The 19,584-nt window shown below is 38.2% G+C and overlaps 1 protein-coding gene across 1 annotated transcript in view; it reads right to left on the bottom strand.

The window, feature by feature from the left end:
- Window positions 1-10,342: 10,342 nt before the first annotated feature.
- LDAH (lipid droplet associated hydrolase) overlaps window positions 10,343-19,584 on the bottom strand; it is a 112,972-nt gene continuing 103,730 nt past the window's right edge. The window contains exon 7 of the mRNA XM_081943160.1: window positions 10,343-15,343. Coding sequence (XP_081799286.1) covers window positions 15,152-15,343 — 192 coding nt within the window. The 3' untranslated portion in view covers window positions 10,343-15,151. The remainder of the gene's footprint in view (window positions 15,344-19,584) is intronic.

The following is a 19,584-nucleotide window of genomic DNA, read 5'->3' as shown; positions in this document are numbered from 1 at the left end:
TCTGGGATTTGAAGTCCACACGTCTTAAAAGTTGGCAACTTTGGAGACCCCTGCTTTAGCTAATACACTTCAATTACCCCACAGCAGATCCTTAGCATTTTTATTATTATTATTATTAAGAAGAGAAACTGGCCCTATTCTCATCATTCTCTGAAGTAGGGAGCTATTGCATGGGTGTACCACACCCATAATGTGTTAATTACCTTAGTGAATGCCATCCCCTGGCCTGTAATTAATATTTTATTTAAAGTTTTAAAAACTATGGAGAGTAATTATTTCAAATTGGAAATCATTTTTCCTGTTCAGATTAGTTGGGGTATGGTTATGTGTGTATACAAGCAAACACCCGTGCATACTATATCTTGATAAAAACGGTGAAGGGTCCACAAGTTGCCATTCCTACTTTTAATCTTGGCACACATTCCTATTTCCCCTGCAGATGAATAATGAATAAACATTGTCCAGGTATTTAATAATAATCATTACCACTGTTGATTGAGGATCAAAAGACATTTTTCCTACTGCCACAAAATTGTGCTGGGAAAATTAGGTTGTTACTGATAAAATATCATATAGACATGGAGCAAAAAAATCCTTGTTGCTAGAACAACTTAGTGAGGTGTGGATTTAAGGGTCAGTGAAGGCCTTTGATGTTCTTCAAATATATTGAATATTTACTCCTATCGATTCCGGACAGAATGTCCAGTGGCAAGGATTGTCGAAGTTTCAATCCAAAACTTCTGGAGAATATCAAATTGTCTAAAATAGTCCCAGTGTTCTGCCTCCAATTTCCCTTTTTTTGCCAGTGTCCTTTCAGTGTTGTTTTTATCTTCACAGAGTATCTCCGGGGGTAGGGCATAAATAGGTCACCACAAATTCAGAGAACATTAGTGAATGAACTCAGGGAAATATTGAGCCAGATGATGCTCAAAGTCTGCTAGAGATCTCAAATATTGAATCAAGCTTGTCCTCAGGTTGCCCAGCTTAAATCTACTATTTTGTTTCTTGGCTATGGAGGATGCAATGGGATGTGTTAGCCAATGGCCTTAACTGTAGATTTGTTCAGGAATCTGAAGTGCCGAAATGGCTAAAAGCAACATGAGGTGGTAGCAAAATAGCACTGCTATAACATCTTATCCATTATTGATTGTAAAAACCTTCTGAGTCAGTCACCTGTTCAGTACAAAGAGCTGACAGGAGATGACCTTTGTGTTGGGGTGGTGCACATGGATAATCTCTGTGATCGGAAATCCCAGTGAAATGAACAAAGTGAAATCAGTCAGTCCCCAGCTTGCAATAAGAACTTCCCTAAATTCTTAACTTGGTCTCCTTTGTGTTATTAGCCATAATGGAAAACTGAATTAATACAAATAAAAGGAATGCTTCAGATCAGAGTAAACAGATCGCAGACAAGCTTGCAGGACTTACTATTTTAAATAGAGCGCTGAACATCCAGGTACAAAAAGCAACTCCGTATATAAATATGAAGAATTAGGAATTGAGAGTATGTCCTAAATTGAGTCCAAAAAATTGAGATACCATCTATTAGATTTTGTTTAGGGGAAGGGAAATTTTTTTGATAATTGTTAATTGTTACTGGAGAAGGGAGACGATCCCACTCTCTACCCCAAATCACCCACCTGTAAATGTATATTCTATTTTAATGGCAAAAAGCTCATTTGAATAGCCTAAATATAATTATGGGGAGGCATTGGAATGGAGCTTCTTGTTTTGGGGAGTATGTGCTTCTACTGAGCTGGATTTCACAGTCTGCTTTTTGCCATATTGGCAGAAGTTCATGGGAGCTGACTCAATGAGCTTTAAATGGGGAAATATTGCTATATCAGTGAACACATGCTTTAAAAACAAATTTATTTGTTGATAGAAATTTGAATAAAAGACAAAGTTATCTTAGAGCTGAATGAATGATTTTGCTTCATTTAGCACAAGATTTTCAAACTTGGCAACTTTAAGATGTGCGGATTTCAGTTCCCAGAATTCCCCAGCCAGCATACTATTTACATCTTAAAGCTGCCAAGTTTGAAAAACATTGATTTAGCTATTTTTCATGAATTGTTAGGACCCTCCTGAGGTTTTTCCCAGCTCTTCCTCCTATTCATTTGCTTCCTTGATGAATGAATCTTACTGCCTCGATATTGGAAATGATCTATAGCTACCATGATGGCTACTGCTGGCTGAATTGTCCATGAACCTGACCACTTTCCAAATTAGTGGCCATCATTAATCTTTTTTTTTTAGCAACAGACTCTACAGTTTAAAGATGCAGGGTCTGAGGAAGTATATAATTACAGTCCTGAATCGTTCATTGTTCAGTTAGGACCACCAGTTATAACACTCTGAGAGATGGGCATATCTACTTTTCCCACACCATAGATAATTGTAGATAGCTTTATGATGTTCTCCTGACTGGATTTTAGTCAAACTAAGATTTTCAAAATGTAGATTTCCCCCATAAAGTAGATGTTACAGCTGCTTGATTGATTAGTTTAATTATCTTTAAAAAGATTATCTTTTGATGAAATGGCTGTTGATATTTCAGGTTTCTAAGAATTCAGTATTCTGCTGAAACTTTCTTTTTAAAAAAAAATCAAAATATGCTAGAGCTTGCAAAATATACCTGCAATAAATACAAAATATCCTTGATTCAATCATAGGAATTTCCAGTAATCTAAAACACTATCTAAACTATTAGGGGAGGGAAATGCTACTGGTCAATGTTGCACAGGATTGGAATTGGAGCTTGCTTTACCTGGATTGTTGTGAATTACTACTTCCAGCATGTTTCAGCATTGGCCAGGGGCTACTGGGAGCTATAAATCTCCTCCAACATCTGTTCCCTATTGCTGGTGTACGTAAAACTGAATTAGAAAGTCATGTGCCATTGTTGTATAGCTGTCATGCGCTTTCCCATCGCCGTTAGTGCTTAACAAGCATCTCCTATAGCACAAAAAGTCATGGCATTCTGTTTTTTACCTTTCACAATGCAGCATGATTGGCATGCTCAGCTGCCAATCTTAAGTAAAACAGCCATTATTATTATTCACCATTTATTAAAGAAACAGAAAACAAACACTGGACTTGTTAGATTGGAATCCCCTTATGTGCTGATCATTAGCAGTTTTTTTTTTCCGGGAAAGTCCACTCAGACTGAAGAGGCCTAAGAGGTGCCATCTCAATTGTAGCCTCTCTATTGGCAGAAGTCTTCTGAAGCACAGAGGGAGGTCAGATTGCTTGTTTGCTCAACTTCTGCTTCCGATTATGCTCTTTTCCTGCCAATCTGGCGTCGCGGTGATTGAAGGCTTGTTAATAGCACTGCCAGGGAAGGTTACAAGAGGAGATAAACGTGTTGCAAGTCCTTCAGCTGGATTGTTCTTTTCTTTGGGGCTCCGGAGTGAGGCAGAAGGAAAAAAAATTACAGAATGCCCATGTCCTTAATTATATCTGAAGATCATAGTATTCCATAGATTCCGCACAGTTGGATTCCCTCTTGCTTCATATTTTCGATATCATGTTTGCTCTACAGATGCTTTAGCGGAGTATTGAAAAGGCTCTTTTCTAGCAGGGAAGAATTTAATATGGATTAAGTTGGCTTTCAACATGCAGGCATTAAAATGATATTTTCTCCATCTTTGCATCTCTCTTTCATCTGGAAAGGAACATCCTCCTTATGGCTCATCATATGCATTTTAGAGACAAGGGACAGCACCTTTCAAACTTACCTGATCAGAATTGAACTGAGATGCAGCTTAAATAGAAATTAGATTGAGAAATTATTGAAGTAGACCTTGGCAGGTCCAAGTGATGCTTAGACATATAAGTAAGTATACACAATCCTATTATTGATAGGAATGCATTGTAAGTGAGAAACCTGAAAAGAGAGCGACTAGATGGTCTTTGGCCTTTTGATCGTGTTGTGTTAGGTTTTTTTCCCATTAGATTTTAGAGTAAAATACAGAATGCTTCCCCTTTACTTCCTGTTAAATCCTTTACATGGATATTTGCTCTGATTTAATCTTTCACAGCCTCTAACTGAACTATAATTTGGGACACATTTCATTAGTAAACATATTTCCAGTTTGCACATGTTAGGAATTTCAGGTTTGATATGTATATTATTACCTTTCATTGCTCTCCATTGTTTACCACCATCTTCGTGTGACAACATATAAAATGCAGTACAAATATAAAATCAGTATTAAGCTCCTATTGTAGCAAAACACAATATTATAAATTATATAAAATTATAAAATCATTATAAATATATGGAAGGGATCTGATACTAATCTGAAAATCAATCTCACCAGCTTTATGATTCAGTATCTTTTATACTTGTCTGAAATAATTCAAGTCTGATTGGATAATGTGTACTTTTTTCAAAAAAAGTGTATTGCACTCTATCTCCATCCCTAAAACCATTTCTAATATAAACTGGAGCCCTTAATTGGCACTTATCGAATGAATACCATTGGAACAAAGCTTCTTCTCTCAGATATAAAGCTAGCTGTGGTGTACATACTGTATAAAAACATGGCAGGAGAGGCTCTGCAATCAATATTTAATCAGTGAGATGGTACAGGGGGGAGAAAAAGATATATCCAGCTGAGATAAAATGTTTCCTCAAGATCAGATTAGAGGAGGTGCAGTTTTTTTAAAAAATCATAACAACAAAACCGCTAGCATGGTTTTCTGCTTTGGAGAACCGCAATGAAATAGCAACAGTTCTGCCATAAACAATAAGTTTGCAGCATGTTTCTGACAAGCGGTGGAATCTGCAGTGGCCTCTTTAAAAAAAAAACCACAATTTGTTGAATGTTTATCAGTATATTTCATCCACAAAACTTTACTCCCTCTTTGGAAAATGTTTACACAAGCTGTTTGATACATGCATGTATAATATACTTGCATATTTATTATTTACCTTCACTTATGGAAAGCAAGATATGTAAATTTATGCTGCAGTCTTTATGTGATTTGTGTTTGAAAGCAAGCCCAACTATGCCTAACTTTTGCAAATTGCAACAAGTTACGTGGAGGAGATGGAAAGTGTGTCTACTTTGGGCGTCTTAAATACAGTTCAAAAGGATGTCTATTCAGCTAATATTTGATTCCAACTCCCATTCCCCTTCAAAAGCATGACCCACTAATCAGGCATTGTAAGCTCTACGGGCCAATAACATATTCAGGTCCAGGAATTCCCTGTCACAATTGCAGGGTGACAATCCCATATGAATGCCCCAATCAATTCAGGTTAGCCATCCTGAACCATAAACTAACTGTACCACGTTTTTATCTAGCATATTATGCAGACTCAGCCTTGTGGTTAGTTTATGATTCTGCATAGCAACCTGAATCGCCAACATTGGGTTAATCCCATAAACTATAGTTAACCGTTGTTAGTTAGTCCAATTATCTATGGAGGGCATAAATTATAAGTAAGCAAGGAAAATTCTCTTTGGTATCTGCAAGAACCCAAAAAGTGACAGGATTGCAGCATGCCTATGATATAATCCTGCCTCTGCTCTGTTAAATGCAACCATTTCAAGGGCATTTTTTTTTAAAAGAGCAGTAGAGACTCATGATATTTGTACCTTCCCCTTCTCTCCTCTTTCCCAACATCCACATTGGTTGGAATCATAATTTTATTGACTTTGGTGGAGATACGCCTGATTTACTGTGGGTTTGGACTCAGGTCCCATGAATGTAACTTATCTCAAAATATAGCCAGAGGGAAGAGAGTGAAAATGTCTAGAAAAAAAAAAGTGTTGCACATTTTGACATTTTTTACATTGTTGGGCTGCAAATAGTTGAATTAACTTTGGCCAGACCTCAAGAATGCCCCCACAGTTCTTGGCTCTTGGTCTTCGTCTACTTTTCTCATCAATATTTTCTCTCAGCTTAAATGTTAAGCGGTCCTTAACATTCAATGTCCTTTCCATAATTTGTGCAGCTTCCCTTTCTTTGAATAACTTCAGAAAGAGCTAAATATATGTGGAAACAAAGCCATTGGTAATTAGTTTTAAAATACAGTGTTAAGACCCAGGATGTTACAGTCCAGATCTAAAAACTGTGGATGCACTTAGGGTGTCTTCTGTATGTAATCCCTTTCTTCATTGACAAGAAACTGGATTTCTTTTTATGATTATTATTATTGTTTCCCCCAGGAAACTAGTTGCATTTTCTTTACTCCATATTTTGAATAATTCAGACAAAAAGGTTGTTGGAGCATACTTAATTTCTCTAAGTAAGCGCAATTGCTTTCTGTGTATACTAAAAATATATATATTTCCAGTCTCGCCCCAAAACCAATGCAGCATGCTTCCAATTTTGCATCCTAATTTATACATTTAGTTCTCTTGTGTCAAAACCCCCAGATCGTTTTCTTTTTCTTGGTCTTTCTTATTTTTTTTACTTTGTAGAACTTTTATTTACGGTGTTCAATATATCAGTGTATATAAAAATAGATGCCTATTTTCGGGGTAGGGATTAAAATGCTATGTGGATCTATATGTGAAATGTTCTATGGAAGATAGCTCTGTAAGCAAGGGTGTAAATGCATTGTATGTATTCTAAAATTTAAACAGATTGTACATAATGGATTGTAAATCAGTTGTAAACAAGCAATATATATTTTCTTGAATATATTATATAGTGGTTTATATTTGTTAAGCAATTATGTGTACTCTTAACTAACCATTTAAATATTTTGTACAGATAAGTTTATTAAATATTTTATTGATAACTTGCTTCTCTGTATTTTTCTTCAGAAAACTTTGTTTTAGTATTGCACTTTGGGATTTTCAACTAGAAATGATATTTCTATTGTTAGTTGGGGTTTTTGCAAGAAAAATCCAACTGTATATACATATACTCAATGCTTTTACCCAAAAGTGGTTTATGGTCATTACTGCATTTTTTTTCCTCCCTCAAACCTTGTGCCTTAGGATACTGCTTTTCTCACTTGGCATCTAAGGGACAGAGACAACAATAGTGTCACCCAGATAAAATAGTGACTAATAGTTTTGTTTCACTCTTTCAGAATTGAAAGGACGGGAGTTCAACCTCTAAATTAGCAAGTTATACAGGAAAGATAGATGTATAGTGGTTGTCAGGAAATTTATACATTCCACCCACCCTTCTGCATTTTGGATACTAAAGCTGACGGAACTAAGAATTCAGCCTTATTTCCATATCAAAAGTCAGCAATATAATGTTAGCAGCAGCAGCAATCATTGTAGGTTAGTAAAGTTTGAACACTTAATACAGGGGTGTCCAAACTTGGGAACTTTAAGACTTGTGGACTTCAAGTCCCAGAATTCCCCAGCCAGCATTCCCAAGTTTGGACACCCCTGACTTAATAAATGCTGGATTGAGCAGCTGAGGGGAACTGCTTTTCTGCTTGCACCACTATGGCAGTGGTTCTCAACCTGTGGTCCATAGCCCCTCGGGGCGGGGGTCACAGGATGTCCACGAAGGCTTGAAGAGATATATGATTTAATTCTTGAGTTAAGTCTTGGGAATCTGTGGCCATGGCCTGTGGCCACAAAAGGTATTTAAAAGGAGGTCCGTGGTGAAGAAAAGGCTGAGAACCATTTGTATGGTTTTTCTATCCTGGCATTTACCTGTGTAAGAATGAGCCAGTGCTTGAATAAACCATTTCTTAAGATGATGTCCATTCAATATTTGGCAAGTCAGCTCTGTAGCATCTGGGGACCCTTCTGATTAAATGGGATTATAGCTTTCTGCCTTCAGGTTCTGCCAGGTTTCCAGTGTGTAAGGATCATCTCTCTCACCACAGCACCTGTATGCTAAGGGAATAGACTAAACTTAGACGTGTGCCTGTGTGTGTAAGTTTCCACCATCTGACGTGATCACCTGTAGAAAGTAAGGAAGATGGTTTTGTCGGACATGTACAAACACCACTGTCAGGAGGACAAGGGGCAAGACATATTTTAAAGTCACAACAGAGGGATAATATTTGAAAGAGATATAGATACCTTCCTAATTCACTTACCGGTAAGTATAAAAAGGGGTAGGAGGGACAGCACAATCAGACTTGCAAGATTCTGTTATTATAGCCCATATTAGCAATAATACTTAGACTCATATACTGCTTTATGGCTCCCTTTAAGTGGTTTAGTCAGCATATTGCCTCCAACAATCTGGGTCCTCATTTTACTGACCTTGGAAGGATGGAAGCCTGAGTCAACCTTGAGTCGGTCAGAACTGAACTGCTGGCATTTAGCAGAGTTAACCTGCAATACTGCATTCTAACCAGTGCACCATCACAGCTCATATCATTAGATTTTCATTTCAAACTTCTGTAAGGACACGCCTATTATGGCAGTTGTTTCTGTCCTCTTTCCAGTTAATGGCCTTGCTTGAAACCAGACTTGAAACCAGGTTCATTCATTAAAATGAAGTCAAGGAAGAGGGTAACTAAATGAAAAGAGGACAGCATCATGGATCTCCTTTTATCAGTACGTGGGCAGCATTTTAATATATATATAAGCTTCAGTGGGCTACGAATTAGCATCTCCAGAATCCTACCAGTGTTCTTTATAACATGCAAAGTGGAAAGCCCTCCAGCTCCCTCTCCATCATGCACAGAATAAAATATCTCTGAGAAGGAAATGCAAATGAGTGATAAAATGACTAATAACCAAATATACAGCAAGTATACAAAAATGTTCACCAGAGTTATCCTTTTTTATCATGTGATGTTAAGGAGTTCCTGTCAACGACTAACACTTCTTGGCTATGTCTTCTTTTACACAAGGACAATGGTGTTCCCCCTCCGTGGTTTCATTTTATATACTTCTTGTCCTACTCCATAAATTCTGCATGATCACTGCTTAAAGCAGCAGCCACTTTTGGCAGTCGTTCTATATTCCCACTCTATAGCTTTCTCTTTCAGTGTTATGTACTGCTTTAATTACTCTTGGTCACTAGGAGACGCTCAGTGGGTTCTTACATTGCCTAAATTTCAATAGAGAGGCTTTGGGGCACACAGTAATCCCAAATCTTAACTTGACCCTGTGACCCTGAAAATAAAACGACAGCCTCCAGGGTACAAGTGGGTTTTTATCATTCCACACAAAGTGTTAAGTAGCTTTACTAACAGCCACATTCTTCTCTGTTATTCAAACGAAGTGTTTTGCAGTGGACCAATTAGAATAAGGGGATGATCAGAATGAAACAGTAAATGGAAATAGTGTGCTAATTTATCTAATGATCCTAATGTTTATAATGTATATGTTTATGTAGATGATAGATAGATATAAACATTTAGAAATCTTACAGCTATTCATTGGATATAGATAGTCTTGTTCTTCATGTGAATGTCCAGAGGTAGCCTTTCTACAAACACAACAATTATATTCAATTCTTAAAAGCAAGCTCCTCACTCAAGTTATTATAAAGAGAAATTGTGTAAAGGAAAGTTTTATTTATTAGTTTGATTTATACGCTGCCTTTTCTTCAGAAGCTCAAGGCAGAATATCCAACACTTCCTTTTTTTATTTTCTCTCACATCAACAGCAACCCTGTCAGATGGAATGGGGGGGGGGGGGGGAAGAGACAGAGAGAGACAGAGATTGGCCTAAAGGCACATCGTGACTGATGATGGACTTGAACCTACTGTCTTCTTGTTCTTATTTCACCATGTTTTATCCAAAAAGTCACAAACAGGTTAGGAAGTCAATTGGCAGGACTGTGCAAATCCCTAGAACGTACAGAAAGGATGAAATAGTATTAGTACTATTTAGTACCTATTTACCTAATAGTACTTGCAAGATTCAACCACGCCTCCCACGCACGTATGTACACATGCAACCAATTTGTTTTATAAGCAGGTGGGAGTAGCTTCTGGAGTAGCTTTTCAACTCAATTTAAGGGATTCAAAAACAAGAGTTGCACAGCCCTCATTTGTACCAGAGGCTTTAATTGAACAGTTGCTCTGTTTCACTCCAACCACATTTACAGAGTCCCAAGTTTTGGTTTCTTCAATGATGTGTCTTGTTCTATCTGCAAAAAAAATGGAACATGAGAGAAATTCTTTCAGAACTAGAAATGTGCAAATGAAACACAAGGGAAGCTATCTAGGGGAAACAGAAGGTGTGTTAAAGATGATTTTTTTTCTCTCTCTTACCATTTTCATGACTTTTGCCATGAAAGACAGCTGGGTGATCTTGGGCACTAGTCCTTCTCTCTCAGCCCAACCCACTTTGCAGGGTTGTTTTTGTAGGGAAAATAGGAGGAAAGTGTGTTGGATATGTTCACAACCTTGAATTATTAAAATAATAAAGGTGGAATACAAACCAAACAACCATTATTATTTTTTTGCTGGGCATTCTCAATGCAAATCTTTTTTATTTTCTCCAAATCAAATCCTTTCCTCCATACAAACATATTTTGAAACTTACAAAGCAATGAATAGCAATTAATAGTGTTGTGTTTACTTCTGAACAAACAAAGGTAGAAACTGACTGCAAAACTGCACCCCTAGTACTTGCTCTGGCTCAGTTTAATGCATTTAATCCAAAATTAAAACTGAGAAAGAATGTTTATTCATCACTTATCAATTTCAGTTTTCTGCCATTGGGATAACAGCATTCTGAAACAAAGATCAAAGGAATCATTCAAACGCAGAAAGCAAGAAGGTAGCTGTATTATTAATGAACCACAATTTTTAAAATAAACTAGTATTTTGCATTAAGCAATTATAGTTTACAACATTACTTTAAATTATCACAATCCTATATGCCCATGTGTAAACGACTAATGAGCACAAACATTTTAAGTTTCAAGTAAAAGCAGGCAATGAATCACTATGATTAAAATTGTGTTGAGAAATCCTGCAATAGTTCCAGGATAGGACCAGATAATGAAAAGAGTAGCAAAATTAATAAGAATCATATTCTGAAAATAGGTTGTCACTGGACAAATGGATCATACTTCACTGCATGAATGTGTCCTACGGTCAGTGCTGGGTGTTTTCAATTAAATATTGAATGCTTAAAAACTTAGTTTTCCTTTTGGCAGGCAACACTTGTTACTACCAGATTATAAATGTTCCTCTGAGTGACCACATCTTACGCACAAAAATATTGTAGCAATATGTTTTTTTAAGATCTACAAAACACCAGGATTTAATGAGACCACCAAATAAAACAGCATACAAACAACCAAATTATGTAAATATAATACCCATACAGAATAGTTTTTTACACTTCAAAAACCCTCCTTAAATGTTAGATACAATGCTAGACGTGCTTATGCCACTTGGATTTCCAGTAATATTAATATCTGCCCAAGCAATATATACATATGTAAGTCAGAACATTTAATACACCTATTGAAGTTTTATAACAGTTCAACATGATATCCTGTCAAAGCCCTGGGGCAAATACCTTGTAGCTCTGTTTATACACACCTACTGGAGGGGTAGGTGGGGATGATATATTGATATGCTAACCCCAGGCAATAATTGGGCTAGATAAGGTTAGTTGTCCTCTGGAAGGTCCTCAGGGATGGTTTGGATTAAACTAACTTCCACCATTAGAAAACCCTGCAAGGAATAAATGTGGAACTTTCCGTTTCTTTCTGTTGCTGGCCCTGTGGCTAAATTAAGATTAAAGTTTTAGATAGGCCAGTCCCCCCAGTAATCCTTTTTCTTTTTACTCCCTGCAGCAACAGGGGTGGGGATGAAGCCAGATGAGAAGGGGGTGGAGCTGGTTAAACCTTGTGCCCATCCTGCCTGCAATGGCTTCAATCAACAGGCGAATCCTTTCTCCTATGATTAAAACAACCACCCCCCAGCCCACCACTATCACACAGCTGATGGGGACAGCCTTCCTGGTACCTTAGCAATGCCTGGGCTTCCTGCCAAGATGGCCACTCTCTTTGTTGTCTGCTACCAGCTCGGAGTTTTCCTGGGAGTGGGGAGGAGGGATCGCATAGCACAGAACCAGCCAAGCCGATCATCCAAACACAACTCCTAAGTTTGCAAAAATGTGAACCAAGTGACAAACAGCTTCTTTTTTCTTCTTCTTTCTTTCTTTCTTTTCCCATCTTGGCCAGCAGCAGATAGTGGTGCTGTTGGAAATGGGGCTTCTTCCAAGAACCAAGTCCAGTTGTGGGCTTTTTTTTCCAGCAAAAAGAGATGCACAGCATGTCTATGTGCACAATTTTCCATTAGGCTCTCTCCCTTCACAATCACAGGGCTACCCTAGCTTAGGTAGTGGTCAAGGCTAGGGAGACAATGACAAGCATAGAACATGGCATTTCACACAGGATGCTGCATTAAATAATTGGGTAGACAAGAAGAAGGGTGGTTCAGTATCAGCTTACGGTGAACAGGTAATCATCCCAAGTTTATTTTTCTCCCAAATTCCCAAAGTAGGAGCATCAATATACTTGCTTTTTGTTTTTGTAATTTGTCAAAAATCACAAAAAATGAAAAAAAAGAGATAGGGAGGGAATTGCTCCATACGGAGTAGTGACTATTTTTTGAGGAAAAAAAAAGTAATTCAAGGAGTATATCATCCAAGTTGTCTGTTCTAAAAATTGTTCTAAAATAACATGTATAGCAGTCCTTGACGTATGACAATAATGGAACCTGCCCAACACTATTTTATGGCCTTTTTAATGGCAGTTGTTAATCAAATATGGTAGTTCCTAAGTAAATACGATGATTGTTAATCAAACCTGTTGTTTTCTATGGCGGAGAACACAGACTTCTGTAACCCCCAGATTTTGGCAGAACAGTCATAAAATGGGTTCACATGACATACCGTATTTTTCGGAGTATAAGACGCATCAAGGTTTTGAAGAGGCAAATTAAAAAAAAAAGTTGCTGCACTCTGAAAACCTCCCAAAAATGGCGCCCTTCCCCCCCCGAAAAAGGCATTAATAGCCTCTAGGAGGCTTACAGAGTGCTCCTGGGGGTAGGTGGGGGAGGGGCAAAAACGAGCAAGAGACGGCCCATTTTTTGTCAAAAAATTGCATGCATAACCTTATGGAGGCTTGTAGAGTGTTCCTGGGGGCTGAGGGGGCAAAAGTGAGCAAAAAACGGGCCATTTTTTGCTCATTTCTTCCCTCCCCCGTCCCCAGGAGCTCTCCAAAAGCCTCCATAAAACTATGCACAGCCATTTTGGTGAATGGGGCGGGGTGTCAGGTGGCAAAAAAATGCCGTATTCAGTATATAAGACGCACCCAGATTTTCAGCCTCTTTTTCGAGGGAAAAAGGTGCATCTTATACACCGAAAAATACAGTAAATGTGGCCATGCTTCAAGTGCGGTCACATGACCACAAGAGGGGCAACCGTTGGAACCACTGAAGTAGGTTGTAACTCCGTGTTTTCAGGTAAGTCGTAATTTTGAATCATAGATAAGCACTAAGCAACTGGTCGTAAATCAAGGATTACTTGTAACTCAGCAATTATTCCCACTGTCTGAGGCAAAAAGTTGATCACATAGAAAAAAGACAATTCCACAGGCTGGGTATTGAGTAATCTAAGTCCCCTAATGAAGTGGAGTAGACAAAATGTGACTCCAGTTTTAACATTTGCATACCTCTAAGCAATGTACTTAGCTCTTTCTCAATACAGATAGTATTATACAGATACCAACCTTTCATTTAACAATAGCTGAAAGTTATGACAGCTGTGGAAAAAGTGATTTATGACCTGTCCTCATACAACCATCATACCACTTCCAAATCATGTGATTGCAATTTGGGAAGTTTTCAACTGTCTCATGTTTACTACTGGTGCAGTATCCGCCGGTCAATATGATCCCAATTTGTGATCTTCCAAGCAGTTTTCTGAAAAGCAACTTCAGTTGGAGAAGCAGACTTTGCTTGTATGTGATTCACTTAACAACCATGTTAAGTGGCCATGTTGCAAGCGCCTGGAATTGCTTAACAACTGATAAAACTGGTCACAAAATCATGTGATGACTTGCATAACAACCACTCTGCTTAGCGAGTGAAATTTTGGTCTCAATTGTGGTCATAGGTCGAGGATTACTTGTAAGTAGTACTATATCTTACTAACTCATTGTTGGTTCTGCTTGTGAGCATCATTTATTTTTCTACACACCAAATATATGTCTTCTGTCACAATGGATGTTGAAATTAATTTAAGCAATAACAACAGCAATTTTGTAGTGATTTGCTATTCTGATATCATCACCCTAATTTAGATGCTGTTTTCCCCCAAAGATGAGTGGCAGTCGACTCTAACCCTAACCACTTCAAAAACAGTATGGGACACAATTATGGGTGCAATACTACTACAATGTTGTGGCAGAATGAATAGTGTTGATGCACAGACTTGATATATCAGAAGATCTAAACACCTAATGCAGGGGTCAGCAACCCACAGCTCTGGAGCAACATGTGACTCTTTCATCCCTCTACTGCAGCCCCCTGTCGCTCAAAATATGCATCACAACTGCCAATGTGCGATACCCGCTGGCACGCGATTGAGCTTTTTGATCCCAGGTAGGCCAACCATGGATAAATCCAAGAAAAGAAAAAAAAATTAGAAGAAAACAGAATATTTAATTCAACTATATACGCTAGTTTTCTGCCCGCTCATGAAATAGTCAGGCACGGGAAGCGTTCTGTGGCTCCTGGTGCTTTCTTTTCTGTGGAAAACAGGTCCAAATCGCTCTTTGAGTGTTTAAGGTTGCCGACCCCTGACCTAATGTAATAATTCATACAATCCTGCTAGAGACACTGTTCTAGCTAGACACACAATTAATGGGCCATTAATTCATAAATTTGGAAAATCAAGATGGCACATGGAGGGCAGGGGATCTCTCTCTTTCTTTTTTTGTTACAACAATCCTCTGAGTTACCTGAACAAGTAGTCACTGTTTGTAGAGGGAGGCTGACACTGGCCTAAAGGAATCCAGGGCTCTGGTTTGATACAGTCATCCCCATGTGTTTACAACCTTACCTTGGGTATTAGTTAGAAACCTGTCAACAGGAATGTAATTTGAGCCATCAGGGTAACACCAGAGCTTCCAGAAAAAAGCAAACCATAATGCACAGACATATCAAGGCATAACCTATCAAGGAAGATTACAATACAGCTAATTCCTCCTGCTATCCACTCTGTCTTCATCATAGCTTGGGGAGATCATCCTGTATCCAGCCTGTTATCATTTCAGCCATTTCTTTGCTGGAATCCAATACAAAAGAATGGCAGATTCCTTTCTCACAGATTCGAATATTCCCGTCTGGAAACTCCATCTTCATCTCTTCGTAGTACTGCAGAGGACACCATGCATCAGTTGTTCCATAGTAAAAAATCAGCTGAAATAAAAATACAGAAGTCTCTTAAATTAAAGATGGTGGCGGGAAAAGAAAGAGACCAGAGATAAATCCAATTACCAGACAAAAAACGAAGACATAAATAATATCCAACTCCAGAGAGAGAGAGAGAGAGAGAGAGAGAGAGAGAGGGAGGGAGGGAGGGAGGGAGGGAGGGAGGGAGGGAGGGAGGGAGAGAGAGAGAGAGAGAGAGAGAGAGAGAATGTATGTATGTATGTATGTATGTATGTATGTATGTATGTATGTATGTATGTATGTATATAAGTAGGTAATAAATGTCAATGGTCAGAATTTCTTCAATGGAGATTACTGAAGTTGTAAGACACTTTTCACCAATCATCATTTAATATTTAACATTTAATTCTTAACATATTAAGAATTATTATATTGCCTAGTAACCCAATGTGATACTAAGGATAATAGCCCTTGATTGGGAGGATATTTATCCACAACCAACACAACAGGTGGAGAATGGAGTGGATTTTTTTTTACATCTGCTTATCTAACCAATTTACAGGCAGAGATGTTTCTTCTGCCAGAAAAATCCAGGAAGTTTAGTCCTCCTGCTTCTTCAAGTTGGATGCAAAACAAAAAGTCTTAGATGTAAAAATTGGAACCTGAGGATCAATGGGATTTGTTTCTAAGCAAGCAACTTAGTATGGGCTGTTTATTTACTTACTTATTCCATTTGTATAGCCATCTATCTCAAACCATTAACTCTGGGTGGCAAACAATCGTCAAAACAAACAAACTTAGTATGGGCCATTGCGCTTTCCAGTTGCTTTTGTTTTTACTTTTAGGGCGAAATCAGACATTATACTAAATGCGTCATTTTGTTTGGGTTTTTAATTTTTTTAAAAAAAAAACTTTTAAATAAATAGCAGCTGCAGATAGGGAAGGATTTTTCACTGGGATCTCAGCATGCAGGGAAGGAAGGTGAACCCTTTCCTCCAAAACATGAACTGGGTGTCACAGCCCAGAAGAAAAGTGAACAAAGAAAATAAGAGTAGATCCAGACTGCCCAAAGAAAACATCCTGACATCTTGTGCTTTGCTTGCAGGTTATCTCTGTCTGTGTAATTAAAAACTTGTGGATTTCATGACCTTGAAAACATTTTATTATCAACAGGAGCCATTTTCCCTTACTTATGCTTCAGTTCTTCCCAACCCATCATAACACTAGCCCATGAGGTATCGTTGTAAACTTCTGGGACAATTCTTTGACATGATCAGCTTCTACTTCATGTTGTTGGTTGGCTTTCCTGGGCTGAGATATCAAATTCATGTTTTATATTTAGGTGAGTGCTTCCTTTTGCCCTGCTGACCTCTTTCCTCCACCACCATAGTTCTAACAAAAGCTGCCTTTTTATTTGATTTATATCCTGCCCGATGTAGAGGAGCTCAAGGTGGCATACAATGAATCCATCCTCTTAATTCTTCCCAGTGGTGAAATTCATTTTTTTTTACTACCGGTTCTATGGGTGTGGCTTGGTGGGTGTGGCAGGGGAAGGATACTGCAAAATCTCAATTCCCACCCCACTCTGGGGCCAGCCAGAGGTGACATTTGCCAGTTCTCCGAACTACTCAAAATTTCCACTACCGGTTCTCCAGAACCTGTCAGAACCTGCTGGATTTCACCCCTGATTCTTCCCCATAATGCACCTATGAGGAGGTGAGGGGCCGAGAAGGACTGGGCCAGAGTCATTTACTCAACTTTCAAAGATGGAAAATATATTAGAATTAAGGTTCTAGTTTACTACCTTGATCACCATGCCACACTGGCTATCTAGCTCAAAAATGGACCAAAACGATTTCCAACGCAATTAAAACAGCTTTAATTAATGTTCATTTTCTCCAATCATCAATGGAACACCCTATTCTTTCCACACTTCTGCTTCCGCCTCCTCCTACAACATGTCTTGTTTGGGCACTGATTACAGAGATATAGATTATAGAGATTTTAGTGACTCTTGTAAGTTACAATGACACTGGGGAAAAAAATGACCTGATTATTTTTCACTTACAACTGTTGCAGCATCTCCCATGACCAGGAGATCAAAATTTAGATGCTTGGCAACTGGCATGTATTTATGATGATGGCAGTATCCCGGCTCATGTGATCACCTCTTATGACCTTCTGACAAGCAAAGTCAATGAGGAAACCAGATTCACTTAACAACCATGTTACTAACTTAACAACTGCAGTGATTCACATAACAAGTGTCTCGCTTAGCAACATAAAATTTGGTCATAAGTTGAGGATTATCTGTCATGGCTGCAGTTGATAGTAGTTCAAATCTAGCAGCGTTTTGAAGGGTCCTAGATTCCATACTTTGTTCCTAAGAGCGCAAAATAATTAGGAGTGGAGTCTGATTAAAGTGTGAATTTTACACTTATACATCTGTCGAAAACCCTGTCAGAAACACCTCTCTTATAAATACTGTTTCCATAAGAATAACAGCACAGTCCAACACTCTCTACTACGTATATTAATTAGCATTATCACCACCATCAGCACTATCCAGATTTAACCTTAGTAAACTATTGTTATCATTAGTGTTTTAAAAATGAAACAGAAAACTCTTCAAAATATTCTCTCACAAACTTTTGTGAGTATTTAATTTTTCACAAATATGCCCAATATGATAGCAGTTAGCTGAGATTGTTATCAACAGGATGTTTCAGCATTTCTAAGAAAGCAGCTATTTCCTATACTGATCCTATGCCATTAAAAATATGGCCTCTCAAAGAAAGTGCCAGTCCTAACAAAAAATGTGTTAAAAATATCCCTAAAAAATATTTCTGCCTGTTGTGTGCTTGCCAAAGGTCCAATATGGAATAAAAGCCTCTAAATGTCCGAGGGGCATAGAGTTCTCAGTGCCTTGGGTTCAGGTGTAAAAATTCAAAGCAGTAGAATCAGGCTGAATGCATCAGACTTTGTGACCAAATATATTCTCAAAACAGCCAATGCTCAAATAAGCCTATTTATAATCCAGACATAATTTCAGACAAAAGGAAGGTTCTGCCTATGGCAACATTTGCCATTAAAAAAGTCTTGGAGAGCCAAATACGGCTTTATTGCCTTCTCATTCAATTAAAAAAAAAAACCTGTTCAGGCTTTTCATCCTTAGGCTTATTTATTAACTCAAAAGATTGGTAGTGATATCTATGGAGATGCTCGGTCTCCATGTCATAATTGTTGCAAAGGTGCTTTTTCAAGAGGCAACTGGACTTTCTTGTTTTTCTTTGAAGACGTTTCATCCAAGAAGCTTCTTCAGCTCTGACTGGATGTTGGGGAATGGAAGGATTTAGCTGGTCATTTGCTTTCTTTTAAAGAGTCCTTGGGGCCACTTGGAGGTTTATCGGGATCCTCAGGGTCAGCTGAGTAGTGCAAATGGGTGTGGCGCCTTCTTGGAACTACTGAAAGGACTGTGTTGTGGATCGGAGATAGATGACAGCTTATCCCTCCTCCTCTGTTGAGAGAAGACTGCTCAATTTTGACATAGATGGCCTCTTTGACCCCCTCTTTCAAACCAGCGGTCCTCTCTGTCCAAAATGTGGACTTTGCCGTCTTCAAAAAAGTGGCCTTTGTCTTTTAAATGCAGATGGACTGCTGAATCTTATCCCAATGCATTTGTTCTCCTATGTTAGTTGCCTCTTGAAAAAGCACCTTTGGGACATTGGTAGTCGGGGAGTATGTTTATTTGCTATCTCTTCTCATTCAGTTTCTCACAAACTCTCTGCCATCTTGTTCTGTATCTTCATCATTAACCCAAAGATAATCCAATTTTTGAGTCATTAACATATAAATTACTTTTCTTTCATTTCCTTGTGGGTTCCCCTCCCTCACTTTTTGACACCCCTCCCCCTCCAAAGTAATGGTTATAAATAAATCTAATGCTCTTATTTTGTGTTTTGGATTTAATGCATTATCAGTGGATGCAGTGTTGCTAATAATCTCCAAATGCTTCACACTCAAGTGCCCTATTACTATTAATTTAGGAATGATAGGATTTGCAGTCCAATGTATTTTGTGCTACATCAGGATGGCAGAGGCTAATGTAAAAATGCCCATGTAACTTCTGCTTATTTTTACTGACTTGGCTTGGTCTTCATATCTTTCAGAGCTTCTACTATAGTTTTATGTCGATCATGGATATTTTAAAGATATTGCTGTAAAAAAAATCCTATGTGGGATTGCAACGCAGTGGCAGATGAAGGAAC

This window comes from Natrix helvetica (genome assembly GCF_964273705.1).
Source record: "Natrix helvetica genome assembly, chromosome: 2".
Taxonomy (NCBI): Eukaryota; Metazoa; Chordata; class Lepidosauria; order Squamata; family Natricidae; genus Natrix; species Natrix helvetica.
This window is presented reverse-complemented; position numbering and strand designations above follow the sequence as displayed.